Here is an 18,256-nt window from a genome sequence, read left to right on the forward strand (position 1 = left end):
CATTTGAAATTTTCTCAACTAACTCTAAAACTCGTTTAATTTCATAAACATGTCACTGTAGGCATTAATTCCATCTAATTACAACTGTTTTTGGCTTTGTTTTGAAAAAAATCAATCAATCATACCTCTGCACACCTGGCCATTCAAAGAGTTCCACCCATTGGTCCATGTGGACAGCTCTAGTATGGGTGCTGTACCACAATTAATCCGCGAGATCGAGACACACACCGTGTTTTTACATGCAAGGCTGAGGATGACAGCCTCCCTGATGCAGGAGAGCTGTGTGCAAATGCTCTTTCATACAACACAAACGAGTAGAGACGGCTGGATCTACTCAAAGGCAATCCAGAGACATCGGAGTAGCAACTAGCAGCATGTTCTCTTGAACCCAACTTTTAATCACAAAACAGTAAAGGTAAGACATATAATTCATGGTTAGGGCTATATAAAGTGAAGTTTGTGAGTTTTGGTCGCAGGGTGATCACACTTATACTGTTGGAATCTTTGGAGTTTCGACTTTCACCTTGACACATTTTTGTGGTTAGCATGAAGTAGCAAAACCTCTAGCGTCACCGTTTTTAATTTTGTTCTCATTTAGTTGCATGATGTTTGTATTGAGTTTCGTTTTGGTTATGATGAGAGATTCTTCCTGTTGTTTGCAGGATGAATATATGTTGCTCTCTGGTGTTTGTTGATGATCATAACTGACCCCGATAATTAGGAGGGCGTGGCCTCGGTTCAATTGATATGTGGAGGAGTATAAAATAGGGTAGGAATGCACAGTATAAACGATTGAAAAAAAGTCTGTTTAAAAGTCAAAGAATTCCTTTATTACAAAGTCAGCATGTTCATGATGTTCCAAAGAAGGCAGAGAGGGCAAAATAATAGCCAGAAATACAGCAAGTCTTTCACGAGGGATTCAGGTACATGCTACATCACTGCCAGAGCAGAGAAATAAAGAAAACAGTGAAAAAGGCTCTGAACCTTTAAACGATGTCCTCGACATTTCATCCTGACTTTACATTACCAGGAATGGCTCAAAAAATATAAAAAACCATCTCTCCATACTTTACGAGTACACACACACACACACACAGCAGAGGAAACGGAAGCAACTGGTATTTATCAAGAGGAGCAAGTGCTGACTAAACCGTTTTACTGCCTTTCAGGTAATTGTTAGTGTGCTGGTATTTTACCAAAAAAGGACAATTTATATTTATCCTCAGTCAGCATCCATGTAGGGAACAAGAAACCTCTCCTGGTGTAAAATCAGACACCTGATCTCTCTTCACTGAACAGATATGAGAGAGGAAGTGACTATTTGAAGTTTTTTATAATATTTGTGAAATATGTCTGAATGTCATACTGAGCGCATCCTGCAGCAGAACCTACTCAGTAAAGGGATGTGAAGAGGGAGGTAGCACTTTCAAAACCAACCGCCCCTCTGGGATTTTTAGTGACACTGAGCCAGACTGAGCAGCAGTCTAAATGTTGACTGAGCACAGCTGTATGTTTCCCTTGGGGTTTTCATTGTTAGAAGTATCAATATCAAGATTTATGCCTTGACTTCACAGTACGAAATGCTAATAAATACACTGCCCTTCAACAGAAAATGCTCACTATGGTAGCAAAGGATTCTGTTATTTGTGGGTGCAGCAGGAGATTGAAAGGAAGCAGTTCTGATTAATTTATAGGCCTCCAGTAATACAAGGTAGGTTCAGCATACTGACACACACACACACACACACACACACACAGGCAATTAATTACATAGTGTCACACATCCACACACAGATATGGTCAAGGCAAAACTAAACGACAGCATTAGCTATACTTAAAGTAAAGAGCTCGGCTGATTCTGCAAATCTGTGTTTAAGTTTTAACAAACTTGACGGCTGCACATTAAAACAAGAGTTTGACATTTCGACAAACACGCTTAATTTTCTTTGTGGCGGGGACAAGATTTACACCGCTACCATACCTTTACGTTAAATATAAGAAACCAGGACCTCTGAAACTCACGAATGAACTTGTAAATGTAAAAATCTCACTGTCATATGTTGAAACTATATACCACAATGGAGACTGAGCCTACGGTCCACTGATGAAAGCCCTTGCATTTGCAGGAGGCCTATTACGAACTGGCTGTCTGTGGTGGCATTACCGTGAAAAATCGCAATCGGCAACACTGCAAATTGAGTTCAAAAACAATTAAAGCTGCAAGCAGCGATGATCGGGCCCTCGCACTGCACGCGCGTCGGGGTGCCATTACCGCTTTTCACCATTAAAGGTGTGGCCAAAAATAACAAACGAAGATCTTCTAGATTGGAACTTGAAAAAACTAACTTGTGTAACGACAATTCAATTTTTTAATGGGATTTAGAAAAATAAATAAAAACTGATAGATTATGTGTTTATTAATGTGATGGAGGTGCTGGAGATCTCATTTTGTTACCAGGCCAATTGTTTCCCATCTTTATGTTTAGCTAAGCTAACCGGCCGCTAGCTACAGCTCATTGGCAAGTTTTGCTAACACTCGGCAGGAAAGTGAATAAGGGCATTGGCCAAAATGTTGAACTATTCCCCTAATGTGTCAGTAGTAAAATAAGGTGTTGTCTTGAGACACAAGCCAAAAAATAAACCTTTTCCTTTTTCAGAGGACAGATTTTTTTGACCAGATATGTAACTATAAATTCAGTCAACAAAATCTTGCCAAACCAATAGGCTACTATGATTTGAGGAATAAAGACTTTCATTTCATTACATGAAAACAAGCCAATTAAAGCCAAAATGACAAATACTAATATCCCTACATACAATAATTCTGTCCCCTTCATCCTGTTATTCATTTTTTCTGATAAGAGCAGTAAAGAATGAAGATGCCAGCCCATCGACAAGGCACATTTGTATTAATATGATATCAAGGCCTTTTCAAACACAAGCCGTGGTTATCATTAAGACTTTAAGGGAGGCTGAATGAAAAACCATCATTAGACAGATAAAAAAAAATAAACCCTCAGAATCACATTAGTAATTATTAAATATTCGCAAAATCTTTTTAAGCTGAACCTAAATAAGAAAAACACTTTTCGTTCATGGCCCTTACAGATGATGTGAAAAATATCAGCTTACATTTTATCACTGTTCTGTGTCTCCAGTGTCAACTTATTCATGAACTGGCCATTTATTTTTAGCTATGTAACCATGCATTTTACAGATAATAGGTCTTTTAATGGTTTATTTAGATTAAATAGGATAACCCCTAAAAATACATCTGATTATTCAGTTTATGTTTTTAAGTTTTTTTCCTGGACAGCAATAAGAAATTGTTCCAATGCTTGCTAATGACTCAGAATAGACACATATTTTCATTAAGGTCAAAAATGGTTGATGTGGTAATCTTGACATGAAAATAAGTTCCTTAGAAATGTATGACCTCACGAAAGGGTAATTTCATGATTTCTGAAGATTTTCAAAACAAACAGAAAACCTTATTGAAGAACTAATCAGGCACTAAACAAGAGTCCCTTCTTTCAACCCCTCCTGGAGGAATAAACTCAGATATGAATGGAGCGCTAGAGCAAAACAGTGCAGCGGAAATGTCACTCCGGCTAACCAATGACATTATTTACAACTACAGGATGAGGATGAGTGAAGGGAGGGAGTATTTGCTGGTATTCAGACCATTGAAATGAAGACCGTAATACTGACTGACTGATAGATCATATCTCACTACCATGTACATGCATACACTATGAATACATGATTAAATTATTGCCCTATTGCACATTCAATAGCTCTGCACGTTTTATCAGAATGAAATATACCTGTTAAAGGATGTGTTTTTGTGTTTCGGTTGGCTCAAGTAGCAAGCAGTCTTCTTTTTAAAATGACTTGAATATGAACTGACTCTGGTCTGAATTCCAGTAGATACGACTGTAAGTCAAAGCAGCTCCGGTTGTGCCAGTTTCACAGCTCAAAAACATTAGCTGAAGACCGAACTTAAGACCTTTCAAAATCACATCAGAAATGGGAAGACATATAAAAAGCCTTTATATAAAATAATTCACTTCATTGTATTTTCCCGACACAAACTTCAGGAGCATCATCACTTCATGTGTAGGAGTCGAACTAGTTTGTGAAACCTACATGGATCTTGTTGGGCCTGAAAGTTTCATTCTTGACCTCTGAAACCGTTTGACAACGAAGTATTAACTTAACTGGAGCGTTCAGCCATATCTTTAAAAAACTGCGTCTTCTGAAGAAGATTTTGAGGCAGTTACAAGCTCCAAAAAAAGCTACTAAGTGGACCTTAGGTTAAGGTCTTGTCATAACACATTGATCTAAATGTGCCATAGTGTTTATGCCCATTCAGTCTGCTTCGATATATGAAGTGCCATCTATTACCAGCTTAAAAAAATAACGGTTGTGACAAAATTAATTTGGGGCTGCAATTAGTCTATTCGTGAAAACTTTCTTTCACCTCTATTTCCAGTCTACCTTGACCTCTACACAACAAAAAGGTCATGGGAAAGTTACACAAAAACAAGATTCTTGTATTTTAAACGCAGTCTCAGAATCAGAGTGTGTGTGGAAGAACAATCGTAGACAGCTTGTCTTGACTTTAGAGCCCATTGCCAGGCTACAAGTGAGGTATAAAATAATGGAAACTCTGTATTAAATAAATTAAATTAGACTTAGGATGGTTGAAAGAAAATAAAACAGAATAAAATGAAAGAACTGGGATAAAACATGTGACGCCTTGGACAATCAGCTAATAAAAATTCCCTCCCAGAAAATAATTTCTTAAATGGATTTTTCTCTTCTTTTTTCTTTTCTGCAAAAATGAAAATATAGTTTTTTTCAATGTTCTTTGCAAGTGTCCATTTAAAAAAAAATTATAGTACCAATGAGTCCTCTTTGAAATATATCTACAGCTGTACAATAGGTCTTGCAAGTGAATTCATGAAAAAAAAAAAAAAATTAGCGCATAAGTTTACATAAAAAAGCCTCTTTACAGATATGGGTTAAAAAGGGTCATATTAAACAATATAAAAAGAAGATAGAAAGACAGCGTTCGCTAATGAGATTCTTGGAGATTCGTCTTCTCTTCGATGGCCTGTTTCACTATTTCAGCCAACTTCAAGCGGTCGACTTTATCAGAGAAAGATCGTCCTGCAATGAAAAAGTTAGTGGTTAAGCACCTGGCAACTACATAAACAACCAAAAAGGTACAGATAAATGAGTAAATGTTTATTGCTTTTACCTGGAAATAAATAAATCAAGACTGTATTGATCAACCAATTCACTCAAACTTATCATTTGTCTTTTTCACCTTATCCGTTATCTATTAGGCTTTAACAACAGTGACTCACTGTTCAAAATAGAGTATATTCAACATTTGTTTACTGTTGATGTTTAGTGGAAAACGGAGAAATGTTGGTTCCAATAATCAGTGCTGCACAGTTATTTATATTATTGATTAATCTGCAAATTATTATATCAATTGGTCTATAAAACTAATGAAATGTTCAATGTGTTATCTCATAAAACAAAGAAAAGCCCTACTGATAACCAATCAGTCCTCGGCCATTCGAGATCACTTCCTGTTTGAACTGCAGTGCAATGTTCGGCAACTTTATTTGTTTTCGGATGGACAACTGAGCTGTGTTTGTAACTGCAACAGCTTTTTTTGGCAGGCAGATAAAACAAAAAGGCTGGATAATGTGGGGCGTCATTACAGCTATACAAATACATTGTGAGGGAAAATAAAAATGTAAAATAAATTATGTAGATTAATTAAAAATGGATGACAACAACAGCGAATTAGAACAGATTTCTTCCAGGTGTAAAAACAGCTTCTTTGCTTTTAAAGGTTTAATTAATACAAAAGATTTCTAAATGGTACTGACCGTCCCAGCTGAGCCCCTGCAGACCGTCTCTCAGCTGTTTACAGTCTCTGTTGAACCTCCAGGCTTCATACATCACCTCATTCAGCTTCTCATCCTCGTTTTCTCCTGGACAAACAAAAACAGGCACTTCAGAAGCTACTCTCTTTCTCTCAGAGCTATTATACATTGGCAAGAGAACAACTTAAAAAGAATGTCTTTTTACATTACACATATTCATACAGCTAATTTTAGGGCTTGGCAATAGATCTATATTATATCGATATTGTGATACGAGACTAGATATTATCATAGATTTTAATCTTAATATGACATAAGTGTAGACTTTTCCTGGTTTTAAAGGCTGCATTACAGTAAAGTGATGTCATTTTCTGTTCTAGCCATTTAATTATTTGCCTTTACCCACTTAGTCATTATGTCTGCATGACTGATAATAATTTATCAAAAGTTCAGTTATAGCCTGTTTTGTTGTTGCTTGCTTAATGCTTCTAAGGCGTCTGTGGTGTAATATATTTCAGCAAATTAAACCAGTATTTACTGATATGCAATAAATACAATGCACAAAGTATGTATTCAGCAAAAGGCTAGTTTTATGTTTTCTTTTAGTCTAGTTAATTAACATTTCGACATCAGCGTGTGTTTACTGACCAGCCTGTGGGAGTATACACTGTGCAATGACGTCTCGTAGTTTTTCCAGCGCGACGTTGGAGTCTTCCCCTCCGTTCTCTGGGTCATGAATGAAGAAACCGTCACTGGGCTTGGGGCTGCAACATTGACAACAAAACACATTTCAATCTTTGACCCACTTAGGAGAAAAGCAAATGAAGAGAATGAGATTTTTGTTTTAGATTTAGCACCGAATAATCAGTGCAATCATAATTTAAAGTGTGATGTATCTAAACTTCAAAACACAGAAATAAACTATTTTATTTTTAAACTTTTTAAAACACATGCGGAGAAAACGTGACACAAAAACCTCAAAAAAGCAACCGTACCCAAGTAGTTTCCGCTTCCTGAGGATTGGGTTGTTGACAGAGTTTAGAGGCTTCAGGCTGACATTCAGATCCTGAATTCTCATGTTGGCCAGCTGCTCTGCGTGGGCCTGCTGGATACCTGCGACCACCGCCTGGAAGGTGAAAGGACAGACGGTAGGAGAGGATCCTAGAACCAGGACTAACTTTCAACAGTGGCCTCAGCTGGTCAATTCATTCAGGAACAGCAGCATGACCAACATTGGCCAGAATTTGCACCTTTTAACTTCCCACCCACCTTGTCCATCATCATCTGGGCGGAGGGCAGCACGTTGTCGAGGGCCTCAGTGCAGTTGAGCCAAGGGTGAGCCAAGACTCCCTCAATAGTCAGCCTCTCCTCTGGCTTCACCTTCAGCAGCCTGCAGGGGGCCCATGAGGACGGGAGGCAGAACACGTTATCAGTCAAAAAAGATGGATGACTGATGTTATAGAAAAGCAGTGAGGAAATGCTTTGTTCTGGGACTGCAGCAAGATGAGATAACCGCAGAGACAAAGAAAATGACTCACTTGCGTACGATGTCCTTGGCCATCTCAGAGATCTGGCTCCACTCATCTTCAGGGAAGTCAAAGCTGCCCGTCATAATCTTCTTCCTCATGTCCTTTGGGATGGTGCGACTGTGGTGCTTGGAGTAGAACGGAGGATAGCCACACAGCATCACGTAGATGATCACACCGAGAGACCACAAGTCACAGCTCTGAAGAACGTTTGAGAAGAGAAAAGAAACATTTATTAAACTCCAAGTCTGAGCCTAAATCCACATGTGGCATAATTTAGAAAAATGCAAAAAAAAGTGGGCAAAGGGTAAGAGATGAAACCACGCCCACTTTTGATGGAATTTGATGGATTTAAAGTTTATCAGAACACAAATGAGACAAGAAATTAACCTTGCAGTCCCTCCGTAGATTTGTCAACAATAACACCAGCATTGATGTGTTTCATCAAAGTACAGTCATATTTAGTTCATAGCTTAAAAACATGCAAAATGTTAAGGTTTGGGTCTCACCTTGTTGTAGGTATAAGGAGTAGGTGAAGTAGGTATAATTCCAGACTTTTCTTTTTGGTGTCTTCTTTGAGCCTCAAGTACCTGAACAGAAATAACAGCAGAAGGGAAAAGTCGTGAAAATAATCCTTTCATCACTGCTGCATTTAAGATGTCCCAATCTGTGTGTTTACATTTGACAAGCATGTTTGGATGACTTCTATTAGCTTTTATTACCTGAGGTGCTACGTAGTAGGGAGTGAACTGAGGGGTCATCAAATCTCCTTGATCAATTTTGGCAAAGCCAAAGTCACACAACTTCACAGGTGCATCCTGTGGGGAAAAAAACAGAATCACAGAGTCCAGCAAAGTTTAGTTTCCTTTGTAGCAAAAGCATCAGTTGTGGTGACTTCTAAGTATTTATGTCTGCAACTTCAGCTACTCACCAGAGAGTTATCCTTAAAGAGCAGGTTCTCTGGCTTCAGGTCGCGATGTGCAATATTTAGGGAGTGACAATGTTCCAAGGCTTGACTGATCTACAGGGGGAAGAGACATCAGACTGAGACACCACTCTCTCTCTCTGTGTGTGTGTGTGTGTGTGTGTGTGTGTGTGTGTGTGTGTGTGTGTGTGTGTGTGTGTGTGTGTGTGTGTGTGTGTGTGTGTGTGTGTGTGTGTGTGTGTGTGTAACCCTTTAAACACTTGATTTGAGCTGGTTCGTGTTGCTTCTCACTGTTCAACTACCTCATTTGCTGCTTTATCCAAGCAGTGGACAGTAATGACATGGGGGGGGGGCTGTTACACACAGAGGAAACGTTCAACACGGAGACAGACACTAGTGGTCAATGACTGACTGACTAGGATTAAATATTGAGAACATTTAATTCAGAGGACAAAAAAAAAAAGTCTGTGTTTCTTCACTTACCTGTTTAGTGACCTCACTGGCCATCTTTTCAGTAAAGTGCCTGTGCTGACTGATTCTGTGGAACAGCTCGCCACCCTCCATCATTTCCATAACAATCAGGAGTCGCGCTCTGTAAGAAACAAGAGAGGAGGGGTGGATAATCAGGGAAAAGAGCAAAAGAGAGGAAATAGACTGACAAACACTTTAAAAAGAAAGAAGAAATTCATGAGATTCCAAAAAAAAAAAAAAAAAAAATCCCCACACAAAGCTCTTTACCTCGGGCTGGACTCATGCGGGAACTGGACACTATTGGCGTAAACCTCCAGGATTTGCACTATATTTGGGTGGTTGGCACACATCATATGGAGACGTACCTGAATGGAGGAGAATCAAACACACCGTACTGTAATTCACTAAAATATGTTTAGAGTTTCATTTAAAGATTTTGCTAAATAATTACAACAGCATCCCACAGGGAGTGATACGTGTGTTTATAGTACAGCAAAGATTACACAACATTTCATGTGAAATTGTTTCACCTCGTAGCTATATGCCTTTATGGATCATCTAGGTTTACTAAGCGCACAAGTCAACTAATGTGTGAGTAATAGCCCTCCTCTAAAAAGATGATAAAAGCGCCTGAAGAATACATTGTTTAGCAGTAAGCTGTGTGTATTTGCTCATCAGTGACAGCTTTCACAGTTCAGCGGCGAAAGATTGTGTGAAGCAAGTCTGTGCTGATTGTTTTGACTGCATGTCTCACTGCTATGTAAGCTGCTTGATCAAAAAAGAAGTCTGCTAATGACATGGAGAGGCTGCGAGATACCACGTTCACCACAGGAAGACAATGTGATGAACAAAGACACTCATACAAACAAACAGAGGAGGCACAGGAGACAGATTGACGAGGAAAGAAGAACAGGAATTAATAGAGACTGATAAAAGGCAGGCAGAGAGAACAAAGCATATTGATACAGCCACAGACAACAGGCATTAATCAAAACCGCTACAGTAACTCTAACCTCATTTCTGGCCTTGGGGCGATCAATGAGGATCTTCAGGGCCAGGCGCTCCTGAGATGACTTCTTCACACAAACCCTTAATGGGGAGGAAACAAGAGTCAACAAACATCTCAGTCAATATGATAACCCGACCTGTGTCACAGATGTGATTCATGTATGCAAAGATTAAACAAGGTGGTTTCTGTAGTCTGGCAGGGCTTTTTCTTATTTTCTGGTGTTTCGGTCACCAAACAGTTGCTCTGTTCGTCATAGATGTTGGGCTTATCAGAGTACTCTGTTCTGAATCCTTGTCTCTAAAATGTTATCACTAGAAAATACACAGCCAGCCACCATTCTCGTTAATGATAAAGAAACATGAGCATCGTCAAAGCAAGTCAATGTTATTAATGCAGCCCAAAAACAACAAATCATGTCTTCTGCCAGTATGATGTATATTCTGCCTCAGCTTGTTTCAATTCTCAATTGAAGCCATTTGATTTTTACGCTGAGTGATAATATTTCTGGGGATTTGAACTAGAGCTATATCGGCCAAGATTAGCTTATTCCCGTTTATCAGCATTGTTTTGTACGCCAGCCGATAACTTACAAGAAATTGCAGTACAGAAATGTCCAACTACATTTAAGGTTATTCACAAACAGTGTCTCCACTACATAGTTTGTCTACCAGAGAGAGCTGGCCAGTTTACTTTTTAAATGTCCTACTTACTAATTATCTTGGTCACAAAGTAAGACTACAGTTTGAATGATGTTTGGCAGCACAACATGAGTTTGTGGTGCTTGTTTAGGGGTTCATTTCTATTCTTATTTTATTATGCTTTATACTGTTGTTAAAGTCTAGGGGAAAGTGCTGTGAAGTTAAAATTGGCCTGATATAAACAGAGACACAAGAAAGCAGCCAAACTAGATAGAGTTAAGAACAGTATTTTGTCAACATCACACTTTGTTATGGGACATATGAATCTTGTCTGCATCTTTGTAATGAGTGTAAAGCCATCTGAGCGGTATTATTTCATATTCAAGGTTGAAATTTTTTGGATGACTCTTTCCTGGTTATGGTCGTCTTCAATTCTACTTTTTAGGTTTTGCAGCAGAACACATGAAATATGAACTGCACAAATATACATTTCGTTATCTGAAAAGCCCATCAACTTCTTCATCCCCGCAGCAGCAATGACTTAAACATTTACTTGAAACAGCAACCTCTGTCCCTTAAACTCAGATTACACTATTAAAGCATTACTGCGAGAAACATTCTGCTTCGGCCAAAGTTCACTTCACTGGCAAGCATTACTTACCTAATGGATCACAGATTTGTTTTTTCAATGAGGAGGAGAATCAAAAAAGATTCATATGAGCCTAAAGTCTCCATAATAACGGTGAAACACAGAAACAGAAAAACAAGAGGCAAGCATAGTTGCCCAGAAAGAAACATAGAGTTCAAGAATGTGTTTACATGGAGGACTGATGAGTCAATTTCTCAGTATTCTTGTCACTTGAGGCCAAAACTACACGTTAGGAAATAACAGACTGATCCAGACTTATGATAGCTTCAAAGTGCAGAATGTGGAAGAGGAATCAGTGACACAAATTGATATATTACAGCCCGAAGCTAGCTGGAATCAGCTGGGCAGTCAGACAGAAGCATATCCGATAGCATTTAACAGAATTAAAAAGCTGTTTGAGCAGCCACTGCCTCTATAACGTTTAGCAGTAACTGAATGAATATAAACACAAACAGAAGTTATCCTAATGAAGAGATTATAATCACTGTTGGCCAAGGAAAGAAGAGCGGAGGTCAACATTTGCAAACAGACAGTTTAAAAGGTGAAACCATGATGCTGTCATTGTTGGCTAATGTCTGAGTAAACAGATACGGCTAACAATTCTAAGTCTGGTTGTGTAGAGCAGAGTGACGTCGCCAGCATCTGCCGTCTCGCAACAGACAAAAGTATTTTTTCCAAGCCTGATGACTTCCTCAGTCTGTGCTTTAGATTCACAACATGATTTAAAAGTAGTTTTTTAATGGGTAAAAGCCATTGCTGCTTACTGTAAGTATTTTAGAAATGTTTGCTCTAGTAGAAAAGACTGGAGTGAAGAATGAAGTGAAGGGTTCAAAGTTATATTGGAAACTGTTGAGTTGTATCATTGATCTCTCATGCAACCCAAAATAATCTACTGTTTGGTTTGAGTTTAGCTTCTCAAAAGCAGGGTAGTTGCTTTGAACAAAATTTCACCGATAGCATCAAGTGGACCAAATTCTGAGGGAAATGGAAAAAAATACACTTAACATGTATTCATTTGCACAAGAACAAATGTTTCCACTCAAGGAGGGTAAGGGACAAAAATGTTTTGGGTTGGATGGATTCAATCCCAGGATGCTACAGTCACATGGATTGTGTCTGAGCCAAATGAGCCCCCACATACTACAAAAACAATAGAACCGGTGCCAAACATCTCAATATTAAGCCTCGAGTTGTTACGGTGTTACGCACAGGGAATGAAATTAGCATCTGACACCTGCCCATCACAGGGTAAGTGTTGGCTGTGGCAGGTAAGAAATCCGAGTTACCAGACACCATACCAGATTTCTCTTATATAAAGAAACATCATTTATATATACAAAAGTTTAAAATAGGGGGAAAGATATATTCCATATTTCTACTGTCTTGTACTGCTGACTCAGTATTTTCATTTCTCATTTAAAGTGTGTAAGTGTTAAATCTACATAGATTTTAGAAGTGACAGTAAAAAGAATTGAGTTGCCTGTAGAAATGTTCAGTGGCCTGCCACAGTGGCAGATGAGGAAAATAATTCATTTCAGACCCTGGTTACCCACTAGTGGTTGGTCCAGTCAGTGAACTCCCCATCAAGTGACAAGCATCTGGCCTTTTCATATCCTCAATATGTGTTAATGTGTCAAGGATAAAGTCAAACTGTGCTGGTGAAATGGTGCCACATTGAACACGATGTAATAGAACCACAGGAGGAGTAACATGTACGAAGGTTTTTTTGGCAGCAGTCAAAGTTTGTCCATTTGACAGCTCAGTTAGCAAATATTCTACATCTGCTCTGACATAATACTTGAATCAAAGTGTGGCTAAAACAACACTATATATATATCAGCATTCGCAACTGTGTTTTGGTATTGCACTGCAGCGACTGGGCAATAAATCCATATTTATCTCTCCCTTTAATCCTTTCATGGGATTCACAATATAGTATTTTCAGATCTAAACAAAACTAGAAAGCTATCTCAATTGACGCTGGCTCTGCTCTCACAGTTGGGCTTAACCCAACATGTCAGACTTCTTTTTGTTCCCAGTTCTGTCAAATGCAACACTGTTCTGGCAGCAAAAGTTTGACATTAACGTGACATAGCACAAACACAGTAGAAAAGAAAATATTTTCGGACTGGAGGAAGACCATGGAGAAAAAGTACTTTGAAACACACTCTCACACTCACCTGACAGGTCCACTGATGCCGGCTCCCAACTTCTGTGTCCAGTTGATGTTGTACTCGTCTAGAATGGATGTCTCCTGTCGGGAAGAGAAAACACACCAAACAGTGATGTTTGAAAATAAATAGGAAACACACTTTTGTGCAGGGCTGGTATTGTTTGAAGTTCCCAAGAAGAGATCACATGACCACACCTGGGAGGATGGAGACAAACTCTCCTGCCTGGAGAGGAACCGCCCCCCTCAGGTGTAATCACTTTCACTCAATAAGAGGCTATATTTGGTGCCTCCCTCTCTTTGTTCTTTATTTTTGTATTACTTCAGACATGACGTGTGATGACTGAGTTCATTTAGTGCTTTGACCTTAACACAAAATGTCTGTTGTGAGGATTTGATCTATTGTTAATGAGTTTGTTCTCACTTCGCAGAGCTAAAACCAAACAAGAAGAGGCAAAGAAAAATCTGCCTTTGAAAATAAAACTTCTCATCTGGCTGCAGGGGGAAGGTAACTTCTCGCCTCCTTCCTCAAGCAATGTACACCGACTTGATTGGGAAGAGGAGATGGTGCAATAGTCGAACCCTGGCTGATCATTTCTGGGCAATTCTCGGCATTATGTACCAATCCATGCAACTATGAAGTGGCAGAGGGACACCTCTAACCAACAGTGCGGAGGTTATGATGATAATGGATCCTCTGTTGCCCTTACCGTCTCTGGCCTGTTGGGCAGGTGACCCACGTGCATCCATTTTCAGATGGGCGTTTCTAAACTGCTAAAGTCAAAGTCTAGACTCACAACTATCGCCATCCTGTTGCCCGCATTGTGCCACCCTCTCCTCTTTCCCAAAGAGCGGCTGGATTTAGCAGTCAGTCCGTTTCTCTCCCTTTCGACTGGATGGCCAGCAGCACACCGACTGAAACTAGTTTACTAGCAAGCACGTATGTTAAAGACTAAAGCTTGTGACCTAGCGTGCAAATCAACAAGGCGGGCTAGCTAGCTCAATGAATCAAACTTGCACACTTGAACGCTAATGGTATAAGTGATGCCGAAGATGGGTCCAAACGCCAAAGTTTTCTGAGCATTTTTATTTTTTATTTTAGACTAGTCAACTTTATAAGTTTAAACTTCAGCTTAAAATATTTCCTTGATGTTTTTAGCTTGTTGAGCTTTCTGTAGTTTTATTTGGTTACTTCTGCTGCATTGTCTGTCAAAGCACTTTGTAAACTCTGTTTTTTAAAAGGTGCTATACAAATTAAATTATTATTAAAAAGTGGGTAGGTTGAGTTGTTAATAAATATGAGAATGGAATTCTTAGTATTGCACTTGACTTGTGCTTGATTAGAATAGTTAGGTTTTTTTGTAAATATTTCCAACTTTCTGCTGTATTTGAGTAAAGATGGTTAAGTGAACAAACCTACACTCATATTTTAAAGTTACTTTCTCCAAACTAAGGATCAGAAAAATATTAAATTATCCCTTTTCTGGGAATATATTGGTCTTGGCCAGCACAATGCAGTAAATTGTGTGCCATTGCCAACAGGCACCATATTCTTTCCTCCCTGTCACTGACCAGTCCAGTCCTTGTGAACACAGAGACTGATCGGGATTCATGATGATTACGTAATATAGTGACGGGGCATCTCAGCTCTCACAACTACCCAGTAGTCGTACCATAAACTTAATATCTTTGAAAGTTCTGACTTCACTACGCCACACATCTTGGATAATTGGTCCAACAAAGCTGGTGTTTACCAATTAAACAATTTGTTTGGAGTGCCAGGGTCTTGATACCAGAGAGTTTGGTTAAGTCTAAAGTTAGATAACGAACCCTCTAATCCTTCGTCACGATAAAGGCCCAAGTGCGTTCCAGTTCTCGGTGACATCCACTCAGCATTAGTTACATTCTGACCCCACTATGAAAGCAGGGGGCCAGGGCCACTTGGGATCACATTTTACTGCTTTCACAAATGCCTGGGCAGTGACACACTGAGGGGAGCTGGCCTGGAACAAATCCCAGAGCCAGGGTGTATGGAAATATAATGACCATGACTGTGTTAGATAGTTCATGGTTCCACAGTCATGTTTATCAAAAATAAAACTTTACATAAGACATTAATGATTCACATTTATACTACTAGTAAGCTACACAAAAACTCTTGTGCTGCCATGTGTTATACCAATATATCAGGTGTACTTTTTAGTGCAGTCCTCATTGGAATCTATACTATAGCAATTGGCAAGAAGTAACACTGACAATCATGTTGTACACACACCAAACCAAACCAAAAACATATAAGGAATCGAATTGAAGTCAGCCTCCAGCTCTGCAATAATGTCTCCTTTCAAAGGTTACCATTAACATCATTGGATTGCAGCTTCACTTATTTACTTCAAACTTAATTAAAATCAAGACCAAAGACGAGTACTGCTACAAACGTATAAATAACTGCATTGTCCACTCACATTTGACTTTGTTAAAATTACCTTGATGAACTTGTCTGCGTTGTTATCCTCCGACATGGTGCTGTGCTCCGGACAGATGAAGTCTGCCTCGCCAATCGCACAGTTGACAGACACACAGCGGTTTTCCTCTGACCTTCACACAGTTTCGGTCTTGAAAACCCTGGGCTGGACCAAGGCTTTTTATACTACTATTTATGACAGAAAAAGGCCATTTGTGCGAAATGATATTCGGCCACCGATCAACCAGAGCAGAGCTTCCTTCACTCGGGGACCTGACGTCCACCAGCCCGTGCGATGCAGCGTTAGTTCAGGCCAGCAGGGCTCACAACCTCGGGGTCCGACTCGCTCTTCCAGTAGTCCTAAACTCAGTGTGGTGACCATGTAGAGTGCCAGACTCCGAGCAAGGTGAATGGAAAAGGCGAAGACGAGTCCAATGTGGGCTAGGCCACCACTTTTGGAGGCACACCGAGCATTGGACACAAAGTGTATTTTTAGCCAGCGCAATTAGAGCAGTGCTCTGCTAAAGCTGCGAAGACACCGGCTAGTGACACTCCATCCCGGGATCAGGGCTGACGATGACACTACGACGACCACCGGCGGAGACAAAGCAGACCCGAGAGCACTCTCTGCAGATCGCCGGTATGGTCCTCGACCAGCGCCGGGTTGGTCTGACTCGACGAGCACACGGTGTTCCCACAGCCGCCTGTTATGTCGACGAGCCGAGCCTGCTAACGGGCTAGCGAGTTAGCTTAGCTGGCAAGTTCGTGGTCCAGCTCCACTCAAAGCCTCAGACGATAACATGCTTCCGGTAGACCGTGCGGGCCTGATACAAAGCGGCGCCGGTACGGAGCTGTGACACCGTCTCAGAGGTGGAAAGGGTCAATGGAGAATGTTTTCAGAGGTGACCAAGGAGATGCACACATTCTGCACTATTTAGCTAATCCCACAGTTGCTTGTCAGAGGGGATACCACGGACTGTGTATCAGGGGGGTACACAACCAGGGCCCCGAGGTGAACGCCTGATGAAAAACATCGACATGTTCTGTAAAGTCTGACGATCTGTGGATTTGTATTGTTTTTCTGTAAGTAGGTGTGTATTTTTGTTATAAATATAAACAGTGTGTTGGTCTGTACATTTTTTAAATTAACTGTTTTACATTTTGATGAAATAAGTCTGGAAGTGGTCAGACCCTACTGGGTCCTTATTAGGCCCCAGTTTTTTTAAATAAACTTTATTAACAGTTTCCTTTTGAACAGACGAAAGGCAAACTTAACTTACAGTACAGCCCAAACCAGCCTGATATATATGCATTACACACACACACACACACACACACACACACACACACACACATGTAAGTAGGATACCTTATTGAAATAAACAAGTTTGTGGTGCCTTGCCTTTAAGTTAAAAACAAATCAGTAGGTAAACAGTTGGAACATGATGAAGTATAAAGTTGTGATGATAAATCTTGTTTTAGGAAGGACAAACAATGTTTGGTTCATTAGTTAATCATAAGTTCAGCATCTTTATCAGTAACACAGGAAGCAAATATATAAGTACATGACAAGGTAAAATATTTTAGTGTTTAATCATATCACGTGCGAAATGTTGAGTTGTTTGTTTTTTCCTGTGCACAACACATCTGTTGCTTTAGAGAGGTGTCATGGCAGCAAGTTGTGATTAAAAAGTAATTGCCGATACAAAAGTAGCTTCTGTGAGATTTTAACATGAAGTCACAATACCAGACAATCACAATAACACCCATTTATTGTAGATCTCCATGAAAACATTGACCAAACCAAAAACGGTTGTTATGAAATGTAATATTGATCATACCATCTAAATATTAAAATCAATATAATTATGCTACCGTGCTTGCAGTTTTTGACAAAAAAACAAGTAATTCTCCAAATCAAATCAAATCAAGATTTATATGTTTAAATTAGTTTTTAGTTACATCTGGACCAATTTTACATTTTTCAATTTCTTTCAATTTTTTGTTAATCGTATACCCAATGCTTAACTGTCGATTTAATAGGCATAACTTGGTAGCTCACTATGGGGACAGTCATGAATTGACATGAATTCCTATTTACTTAAAATACAAATCAGGGCAGAAGCATTGGAAAAATTTACTTAATTTATTTGTGGATGTGTGTTGCAAGTGGAATGCATTCACCGACCAAAGATGGTGGTGCTTCCAACAGGACAGTGAACATAGCATACAGCTGGAAGCAAAGAAGAAAAAGTTGTCTGGATTGGAATCTACGGACTCTAATCCATAGACCGTATGTTTGGGTCACATCTGGGCTTGTCCATTCTGAAATGTAAATACTCACTGTAGGTATTTTATTTTGTAGGTATCTAAATGTCTCATGTTACTACAAATATTGACTGAATGTATACATTTATGTTACAGGTAGTGCTTGTGATGTGAAATAAATGGGAAAACTATAAAAGGCATGTGTGCCTTTTTCCTTCACAAAGTGC

General features: G+C 39.5%; 1 protein-coding gene across 1 annotated transcript; it reads right to left on the minus strand.

The window, feature by feature from the left end:
- Nucleotides 1-831: 831 nt before the first annotated feature.
- On the minus strand, nucleotides 832-16,718 carry mapkapk5 (MAPK activated protein kinase 5). The gene is made up of 14 exons (XM_054610797.1): nucleotides 15,784-16,718; nucleotides 13,308-13,381; nucleotides 9,845-9,920; nucleotides 9,099-9,196; nucleotides 8,844-8,952; nucleotides 8,367-8,456; nucleotides 8,158-8,253; nucleotides 7,945-8,025; nucleotides 7,448-7,635; nucleotides 7,179-7,299; nucleotides 6,905-7,035; nucleotides 6,558-6,673; nucleotides 5,913-6,017; nucleotides 832-5,175 (listed from the first exon to the last, which is right to left on the minus strand). The coding sequence occupies exons 1-14, from the start codon at nucleotides 15,817-15,819 to the stop codon at nucleotides 5,081-5,083; spliced, it is 1,416 nt and encodes a 471-aa protein (XP_054466772.1). The 5' UTR covers nucleotides 15,820-16,718; the 3' UTR covers nucleotides 832-5,080.
- Between the last annotated feature and the right edge of the window lie 1,538 nt (nucleotides 16,719-18,256).

Source organism: Anoplopoma fimbria, chromosome 13 (assembly GCF_027596085.1).
Source record: "Anoplopoma fimbria isolate UVic2021 breed Golden Eagle Sablefish chromosome 13, Afim_UVic_2022, whole genome shotgun sequence".
Classification (NCBI taxonomy): Eukaryota; Metazoa; Chordata; class Actinopteri; order Perciformes; family Anoplopomatidae; genus Anoplopoma; species Anoplopoma fimbria.

Excerpts from the sequence above, each read along its gene's own strand:
- mapkapk5 (XM_054610797.1), bottom strand. The coding sequence starts at position 15,819 with ATGTCGGAGGATAACAACGCAGACAAGTTCATCAAG. Across the intron at positions 9,197-9,844 it reads GCCCCAAGGCCAGAAATGAG|GTACGTCTCCATATGATGTG; the intron begins GTTAGAGTTACT and ends TCCTCCATTCAG. Across the intron at positions 8,254-8,366 it reads TCTTTAAGGATAACTCTCTG|GATGCACCTGTGAAGTTGTG; the intron begins GTGAGTAGCTGA and ends TTTTCCCCACAG.